Here is a 9,171-nt window from a genome sequence, read left to right on the forward strand (position 1 = left end):
ATTTTGCATGGTGGAATTTGCATCACTTCTATACCCCGTTGGCTGGGATGTCATCTCGACCTTATCAGGAAGGACACCTGGTTCAACTTGATGTCACTCGTTCATTGATACATTAGGGAAGACACAAATTTTATGCTCTTCACAAAGGCGTTATCTAGGCAGATTTTGAGGACTTGGGTGCATTTAACAAGAGGTACTGGTAGGACGAGGGGGCACTCGCTAGAGAAAAGACAGCATGGGCATGAAGACACATGATTGGGGTACACCTGTGAATGACACTGCATGACATGGATGAAATGACACCGTTCCCTTCGCCGATTTTGTCAGGCTTGTGATTGGCCATTCATTTCTTATTGAAGGATGTGGGCGCCTTGGCTTGGACTGGCCTGTCCAACGGCCTCCAACCACATGGAGGGAACTTGTTTCGTTTTGTCGAGCAACAGTTGTGAGGGCTTGGTGATTCGAGGCTGGCTGGAGGACAGCTAATGTCAGTTTCGACCCAGACCGGTCCAACCAAAGAGAGTAAATCATTGCGGTTTCGTTTCATGGGCACCGCTTGTCTCATCGATTGCAGCTGAGGTGAATGAGCATGCCTTAGCTCAACATCGACTGTCTAGTACGATGGAGGTATACGAAGATGGTTGGTTTTCTTCCACTGCTTACCAGTGGCTTCTTCCACTTAAGAGTCTCAGAATGCGACATGTGGTAGCATCCGGTCCACCAATGGGGCGACATACCACAACAGGCTCGCTGTAGAGGAGACTTTTTGTGACTGGTTTGACGGATTAGCGCGATGGGTAACATCACACGTCTCGCAAGAACATGGCACTCGTGCTGGGTATCATGATGGACTAGTTGCGTTCCACTATGGACACAGTTAGTCATCTAGCAAGTTGTTCTGTTGGACGTTGCCACACCTTTACACGACCACCAACATAACGAACACAGAGCAACAATGGAGTATTGTATCACGTTGGGCAGAGATATGTTGCAGACCCAACACCCCTGATGTGTTCATGTTTGGCAGCAGAATCACGAGCCAATAAAGAACACATGTCTTTCGACCCCAACTCCATCCAGATTGAAACCACCACCAGGTATTCTAGACGCTGAACCTGAACGCAACACTCTTCCCTCAGTGCTCTACTACTGCCTTGTAGCCCTGATCGCCTCCTCCAAAATCCCCAGCCCCTCCCTAATCTCCTCCTCAGTCATCAGCAAGCTGGGCACAAACCTCAGGGTGTTTGTGCCCGCCGTAATAACCAACAACCCCCTCTCCCTCGCGGCCTTGACAATCGACGCCGGGTCCTCGCTCAGCTGCAGTCCCAACAACAACCCCCGTCCCCTCACCTCCTGCACCAGCCCCGGAAACATCTCCGCCAGCCTCTCAAAGCCTTCCTTGAACACCTCACTCTTGGCCCTCACACCCGCCAACAACCCGGGCTGGCTCAGCCGCTCGACAATATCCACTGCAACCCTGCACGCCAGCGGGTTCCCGCCAAACGTCGTCCCATGATCGCCCACCTTAATTTTCTCGGCTACCTGAGCATTAACAATGGTAGCCCCAATTGGAAACCCATTGCCGAGCGCCTTCGCCGTCGTGACAATATCCGGATGCGCCTCCCTGGGCAGGTGCGAATGCGCCCAGAGCGCGCCTGTGCGAGACAGACCACATTGGATTTCGTCAAAGTGCAGGACGGCGCCGACCTCCCTGCATCGTTTTGCCAACGCCAACAGGAACTCGTCCCTCGCCACCTGCACGCCGCCCTCGCCCTGGATGGGCTCGACGATGACGGAGCAGGTCGATTCGGTGACGAGCTGCGGGAGGGCGGCGATGTCGTTGAGGTCGCCTACGCGGAAACCGGGGACCATGGGGGAGAAGGGGGCTTGGTATTTGGGGTTGGGGGTCGCGCTGAGCGAGCCCATGGTGCGGCCGTGGAAGGCGTTGTGGAACGAGACGATCTCGTGCTTGGATCCGGACGGGTTGAGGACCTTGCCGACTTTGCGGGCGAACTTGATGCCTGCTTCGTTGGCTTCGCTGCCGGAGTTGCAGACGAAGACGGAGGTGGCGTCGTGCATGCCCCCAGAGGCGAGCGTTTTTTCGATGAGGAGCTTGGAGAGCGCGCCTGTCCAGGGGTTGTAGTAGAGGTTGGAGGCGTGAATGAGCGTTTTGGCCTGGGAGGTAAGTCATTAATTTGGGATTTTGCAAGCTCTGGATCGGAGTTTCTAGATAAGGTAAAGGAGTGGGAGTACCTGCTGCGCGATCAACTTGGACACCTGAGGATCGCAGTGACCGAGCGAGTTGACGGCGATGCCGGCGGTGAAGTCGAGGTACTTCCGATTCTCAATATCCCATAGGTAGGAGCCCTCGCCCTTGACAAAAACGGGCGGCGGGCGGGCGTAGGTGGCGACCATGAAGGGGGCATGCTCGCGGACAAGGGCCGCGCTGGCTGAGTCGTCTGCCGGGTCCGGATTTGGCAGGGCGGCGTCGCGCTGGATTTGGGCAGCTGTGACAGACGAGGCGCTCGCTGTGGGCACGGTGGCAGACTGAGAGTAGAATCGTGCAGCTGCCGGCCGGGCGGCGGCTGCGAGGCGGAGAGCACGGAAGGCCATGGTGAGGGGGTGAGAGGATGACAGACAAAAAGCGGCCAAGGGGGCGTCTGTTGGTGGAATAACTCGGCCGAGGAGGGTAATCCTTAGATTCAAACGGCCTGAGGACCAGTTAGGTTGGGAATAATCCCCAGAAATGGCGCCGCCTTAAGAGCTGTCACCAATAAACAGCTGTGACTCAATGTTAGTCATTCAGCGTTTGGTGCTGCGGTATGAACCGAGTCATCGTAAAATTCCCACAAAACCCGCGAAGAGCGATGTCGGGACTTGGAGATTGATGCACCACTTAGAGCACAGCATCTGCTATCGATAAGAATATCTTATCAAATCCATCAAGGTTCTCGTCGTCCTTTGTCAAGGCCACCCCAGTCGATCATGGAGATAATTGCATCGTATAGCATTTCATTGCGTTGTCCCTCGATTCGCGCACTAGCAATCAAATCAACGTGAAATTGAGAGATCAGGTTGGCCGAAAATGTCAAAAGAGCTTACCAGTTATCCCATTCTGACCGGCATGCAATCCTCGGCGTCAACAAACCCAATTCCTATGCTCTGAGAAGCAACAGAGCGTCGCCAATCTCCTTCCTACCCATCGCCTGCGTACTGACCGCCTTGGCCATGCTACACCCAAGCAGAGCCCCTCGATGTTGATCTGCCTCTCGCGGTATACCTTAGCAGACAGCGTGAGTCTTACCCGTTTTCCCCTGGAGCGAGTGGTTTTCCTTCTGTGACGGGACAGCGTGGGTTGTCAGCATATCAGAGCTCTTTTTATCACGACTAGCAGGAAAATAAAAAGCGCAGTACGTACCCGGTACTTGGGATGGTTGTGCGTGGCCTTGCTGCTGGCCGTGTGGTGCTTGTGAATAAATTCCTGCTGCTTCTTGATGCTCTCGTGGTCCATCTGCTCCAATGACTGCTGGCTGAGCTTGATGTCGGCAATCAGCGCGTCGCATCGGTTTTTCGTGAAGTCCTCGCGCACGACTACGCGCAACATCTTCAACCCTTTAGTGTGCGGCGCCATAGTATAGGCAGGTACGATCCAACCCCTAAATGAAGGTCAGCAAACACCCCCCACTACAACCTCTCCTCAGATCAAGGGCCGCACCTAGTGCGAAGGGCGTGCGCAAGCGCAAATTCGTCGTACTGGCGGTCTTCCAGGTGTGGTAGACGAAAGGCCACCAGGGGCAGACCCTCGCCGGACTTCTTGGACATGATGATGAAGCCGAGTACCTCGAGCGAGTCTGACAGGTAGTCCGCTGTCCGTGTCAGGTTGCTCATGATGGCCCTGTAGCCGTGCTTGCCCAGGCGAATGAGCTGGTAGTACTGGCCGATAACCTGGCTGGCCCCCTTGCTGAAGTTCAGGGTGAAAGAAGCCTGATCAGCGCCCAAGTAGTTGATGTTGAAGACGAGCTCCTGCGGAAGGTACTCGGCGCTGCGCCAGACCACCCAGCCGACACCAGGATAGACGAGGCCGTACTGTACGGGTTAGCAAATCACATGCGGGGTATAGATGGGAATGGAAGCTACCTTGTGTCCGGAGACATTGATGGACACGACATGCGGTAACCTGAAATCCCACTTGAGCTCAGGGACGACAAAGGGCGCCACGAAACCACCGCTGGCGGCATCAACATGGATCGGCGTGTCAAGTCCCCTCTCGGTGAGCAGGTCATTGACGGCCTTCACGTTCTCGTACTCGCCCGTGTACGTGGTGCCAAGGATGCAGCAGATGCCGATCGTGTTCTCATCAACCAGGTTGACCGTCTCCTCAGGATCGATTACATAGCGGTCTTCGGTGCAGTAGACGAGTTTCTCTTCAATCTCGAAGTAGCGGGTCGCCTTCTCCCAGACGACCTGCACGGCCGACGACATGATGATGTTGGGCCTGTCGCACGGCTTCCCCTCGGCCATGCGCTTGTTCTTCCAGCGCTTCTTCATAGCGAGCACGGCCAGCATGACGGCCTCGGAGCTGCCGACGCACGACGTGCCGACGGCGCCAGCGTTCTCACCGGGTGAGACAGGGGCGTTAAACAAGCGGCCTATCATTGAAACACAACGATTCTGAATTTCGGTAGTCTGGGGATATTCCTCGTAGTCGATGAAGTTCTTGGGGAAGGACTCGGTCATGAGCTTCTCTGCTTCTTCTTCCTAGGAGGCGTCAGCGGGACACGGGGCCGACATGTACGGAAGCGAAGGATCCATACCATGTACGTGGTGACAAACGAGGCCAGACTACGGAAATATGTCAGTGTCTCAACAACTTCACCTGCCGGGATCGGCTCACTTCAGCATGGGATTTCCGTCCAGGCTCATCTCGTCCTTGATCATACGGTAGGCTACCTCCTTGGGCATCTCGCCCTCAGGCATCTCGTGGCGGGGAAGGTCCTGGGCCGCAAACCGGGAGCCGTAGACGCTGGTGGTGAAGCTGTCCTCATCGTTGGCGAGCTGAAGGTGGACCTTCTTGACGCCTTCGGCCAGCTTGCCGTTCACCTCGTCCTTCTTGCCCGGGATAGTCGAGAGATGCACCATCTTGACGGTACTTGAAGACACAAAATGAATGCTGCGTGCAACTGGCTGCAGTTATCGGGTGTGGAAGCCGGCGAGAGATGAGAGGAAAGAAGGTGGGGCTTCCGGAACCCGGCGAGCGAGGTTTATAGACAAGAGAGTGTTAGCACCCTTCCCTGTATTTTCAGTCAGCTCCCGGATTGTGAGTTGCACGAAGATGTTGGAGGCATTCGCCTTGGATATCTCATGATCCGCGGACTCGGTGGGGATTTAGGGATGGAAATAAGCGTCACTGACCGGGTTGACAGAGCCACTGTGAAAGGAAGCTTCACGGTTTGCCGGATCGTTCCTTGACTGGTAAACACGAATGACTGTGCAATACCTATACGGACGGGAGAGAACGAAAGACAGGCAAACGAAACCGTTCCACGTCGAGGTGGGATGATACCTTCCAGATGGAAAGAGGGGTCAAGTTCCGGGTTGGCAGGTGCCGTGCAGCACGAAGCCGGTGTTCCCGTTGGGCAAGCTGAGGGCCCAATGGAAAGTCCTCCAGTTCCATTGGGCTGCCTTCCTTGATGCATTCCATTCCTCGTCCCAAGATTCTTGGTTGGCACTTTGACAAACCTGCAGAACACTCTCAGGTAAGCCGCTGCATCGGATATCCCGGAAAACGGGCCTGCTTCAGCATACTTAGCCTGTCCCGCAAAGCTTGTCACGTGCGCCGTTGTCGATCGATACTCGGCCAAGCAAGGATCGCAGTCATCAAGTACACGTGCAGCCGACCTGGAATCTGTCCACCTCCTATGCAGAAAATGACTACCCAAGCGACTGTCATCCCATCTCAATTGCGGGCTCTCCCGCGACCCTGGACTTGAGAACTCTTGTCCTGAAAAGAAAGGGAAGTAGAAGTGGTCACCAATGACATCATAACTCGGAAACATTATAACTCGGACCAAAACAGATCCCTTCTGTGTGAGGCGATCCTTTGGCGCCAAGAAGCATGGCGGACGAGCCATTCAACCACATCCTCATGTCATAAACCGGGCGGGCACATCTGCCTCGGTGGTCTTCAGTTCGGTGGCTGAGCGCTGACATGTGGTTTTAATCTAGTTCAAAGTCGCGAGCATCCCGACGGCGTGACCTGGACCGCAACCCCATTCCATGCAATTCATCACGTGGTGGTCTGATTACCCTTGAACGGAAACCAGTCGTCCATCACGGCACCACCCACGGCATACAACCAGCCCTCTCCATAGCTTCTTCAATCTGGGAGTCTTTCTGACCGCAACCTGCCTCTCTTTCCCAACATTCCCTCTCCAGTCGGAGAAATGTGATAATGACCAACAGATCCTCGTACTTCAGCCCTGAACCAGACAAGCATTTCTCATTCACCTTTATCAAATCGCAAAAAAGATGGTCAGGGCCTGTCAACTGCGCCCATTTCGCATTTCTGAAGCCGAGAATATTGATGGGAAGTAAATGGCGATCCCCGGAAAATCACACTGATATTATTCCTCCTCGAGTGCCACGCTCAGCTGCTCATACGTTCCGGCCAATGTACGAAGCGCCTCCACCGCCGTGGGAATATCTCCCTCCACGAGAGAGCACTGCAGAGACCCTACCAAGCGCGCTTGCCTCGCCATGATGGAGGCAACCTCGTGGTATCCGATCCGAGTCAGGCAGGTAGAGGCATCGGCGAGGCGGCGGGCGCCAACGCGAACGGCGAAGTGGACAAGATGATCGCGCAGACCTGGATCGAGGTTCGAATTCAGGATCCGCAGGGCTAGTGTTTCAGCTGCCATTCTGTTTGCCACTGAGCCGGGCGGCAGGCCATGCTCGTGCTCGCCGTGCATTGCGAGCCAGCGGCGGGCGCTGTCTAGGGATCTCTGGATGACATCCTCCTCCGAATACTCTTCCACTTGGCGGAAACCGGTGCGCATCATGTACGGCTCTCCGTACGCGATGCCCGCCGCTCTCCATGCGTCCATGAAATTTCGCAGGGGAAGAGTCGCGTACGGATAACCGTGGGGATCGTGCAGCTCTACCCAGTCGCCGAAGATGCGAAGAACGACAAGGTAGTGGTCCGCTCCGTCCAAGCTGCGGTGATCCGGGTGGCATCGGAGGTGACCCATGTCCACGGGACCGACGAATACGGGCCCGTTTTCGAGGGCCTGCCGGAGATGGGAGAGGGCATCGTCGGCGTCTCTGCCAACAACGAGGGTGGATGTCCAGCCGGCCGCTTCAAGGGCGGCGTCGATGCCCTTGGTTGGATCCCACCCATAGGGATCAAAGAATGGGAGCTCTCCGCCGATCAGCTGCATTCCGAACGAACTGGATGTGGCGAACTCGATGACGGCTGGCGACGGTGCGGCTTTGCCGAGCATCATGGCCAGCGAGTTTGCGTAACAATAGGGACCGGAGCCGATGTACTGGATATGACTTGGATCCATCGTTAGTACTTAGTTTCTTGAGAGATTTCGTTTGGAAATCAGAACTGAAGGTGAGAAAACGCGGGGAAACTACGCCAGCACAGCAAATCAGGCGCAGTAAGATCGAGGAGCAACCACGCCCAAGATGGGTTGCCGCCACTTATAGAGGGCAAGTACAGTTATGGCCGAAAAAAGGCAACGAAATGGAACATCATCGAAGTGCGACAGGTTCTGATATCTGCATTGTCAAGCCAATCCAGAGAGTCTAATTCCATCGGATGCCGGTTCGATGTCGGCTCCGTCTTACCCGTTTTGTGTGTCCCCGGGCACTAACATCATCTGGCCACCACCCCTAGCTCCCCGGGTCGACTCTCGCCAACTCAAGGGCTTGCTGGTGCTCGACAAACGATCTCGGGGCGAAGAAGGAGACCGACAGCTTGAGCGTTCAATAAGGTAGTAACGACCTGCAAAGCACCAAGCCTACCACATGTACCTTAGCCACTGGCACCAGTCTCAAAGCCAGATAAACCATATATTGTTTAAGTAGGTAGCGCTGAGGGCGGTGGACGTCGGAAAGCCCGTTGCTAAAGGCATCTTGGGTCGTGACTCCATCCGGAGGCTCTGTTTGCCTTGGACCAAGGGAAGGAGCTCGCCTTTCCGGTTGTTGCAGTAGATTGCCGATAAAGTGAGTGCAGCTCTTCGCCGTAGGCCATGAGACGACACTGCGCTGGCGCCTCGGATGGTTGCTGTCATTGGCAATTGAGCCACGTACTGCCTCGTCTTCAAGAGAGGGCTAGAGCAATTGACTGTATTCAGGGCGGTCTTGAGGGGTGTAATCATAAGAGTCTAGAGACCAGCCATGGCAACTAACATGCAGGTTATCCGGTCCGTCTCCTCTCTGTATTCCCCTCATATCATGCTGCATCCTGCAACTCTCAATCACATACGACCATACCTACTAGAGAACTCGGGATCCCGTCCGCTCTCCCATCGATAAGCTAGTAAGGGCCGGATCAGTAGTTGGGTCGGTGACGACCAGCGAATCCCCGGTGTTGTATGTTCTCGTTCTTTTTGTTCCACTTTTGACTCCTTTTTTGCCCACTTTTGACTCCATTACCAACTCTTGGCGGAGCTTGGATCTCCACTGGCACCGTACCTAACATTTTCCGTTAACCCTCAGGAGCGTGTTCGTCATGCGGTGATTGTATATGACAACGAGTAAGAACCCAATGGGTGGACTTCGGTATGTTGACTGGAACTGGCTGAATGTTTGCGTGAAGTGGAGAGGTAGTAAGAGGGTCTGTGTTGCTGCTCACTCATCAGTGGACCTTGGTGAACCAAGGGTGTTGAAATACGGATGTAATGCTGCCTGCCACCGTGGGTTTTCTACATGTACCTACATACAGTACCTACACCGTAGGTAAGGTACATATAATCAAACCCTACGCGTGTAGTTTGTTTATTAGCGCGAACTTACACAGTAGGTATTGCACCTCATCTTTCTTCCTTCAACTTGAACCTTCTTTTGGTTATGTTTTTTTTTTCTTTGCTCTTCCTCTCTCTTTCCTCTTCCTCTCTCTTTCCTCTTCCTCTCTCTTTCCTCTTCCTCTCTCTTTCCTCTTCCTCT

General features: G+C 54.6%; 3 protein-coding genes across 3 annotated transcripts; all 3 read right to left on the reverse strand.

The window, feature by feature from the left end:
- Positions 1-1,146: 1,146 nt before the first annotated feature.
- Positions 1,147-2,613, reverse strand: N657DRAFT_635256 (acetylornithine and succinylornithine aminotransferase; the record flags this gene model as incomplete). Its single annotated transcript, XM_062791333.1, has 3 exons — positions 1,147-1,317; positions 1,351-2,175; positions 2,254-2,613. 3 exons carry the CDS (start codon positions 2,611-2,613, stop codon positions 1,147-1,149), a joined length of 1,356 nt encoding a protein of 451 aa, XP_062645535.1.
- A 327-nt stretch (positions 2,614-2,940) lies between these two features.
- On the reverse strand, positions 2,941-5,006 carry N657DRAFT_647242 (glutamate decarboxylase). Its single transcript, XM_062793272.1, has 6 exons — positions 4,895-5,006; positions 4,815-4,842; positions 4,138-4,758; positions 3,716-4,086; positions 3,419-3,656; positions 2,941-3,335 (listed from the first exon to the last, which is right to left on the reverse strand). The coding sequence occupies exons 1-6, from the start codon at positions 4,975-4,977 to the stop codon at positions 3,282-3,284; spliced, it is 1,395 nt and encodes a 464-aa protein (XP_062645536.1). The 5' UTR covers positions 4,978-5,006; the 3' UTR covers positions 2,941-3,281.
- A 1,617-nt stretch (positions 5,007-6,623) lies between these two features.
- On the reverse strand, positions 6,624-7,565 carry N657DRAFT_576755 (uncharacterized protein; the record flags this gene model as incomplete). Its single annotated transcript, XM_062789208.1, has 1 exon — positions 6,624-7,565. The coding sequence occupies one exon, from the start codon at positions 7,563-7,565 to the stop codon at positions 6,624-6,626; it is 942 nt and encodes a 313-aa protein (XP_062645537.1).
- Between the last annotated feature and the right edge of the window lie 1,606 nt (positions 7,566-9,171).

This window comes from Parathielavia appendiculata, assembly GCF_033297405.1.
Source record: "Parathielavia appendiculata strain CBS 731.68 unplaced genomic scaffold N657scaffold_10, whole genome shotgun sequence".
Lineage (NCBI taxonomy): Eukaryota > Fungi > Ascomycota > Sordariomycetes > Sordariales > Chaetomiaceae > Parathielavia > Parathielavia appendiculata.

Excerpts from the sequence above, each read along its gene's own strand:
- N657DRAFT_647242 (XM_062793272.1), bottom strand. The coding sequence starts at position 4,977 with ATGCCTGAGGGCGAGATGCCCAAGGAGGTAGCCTACCGTATGATCAAG. Across the intron at positions 4,087-4,137 it reads TCAATGTCTCCGGACACAAG|TACGGCCTCGTCTATCCTGG; the intron begins GTAGCTTCCATT and ends TAACCCGTACAG. Across the intron at positions 3,657-3,715 it reads GCGCACGCCCTTCGCACTAG|GGGTTGGATCGTACCTGCCT; the intron begins GTGCGGCCCTTG and ends ACCTTCATTTAG.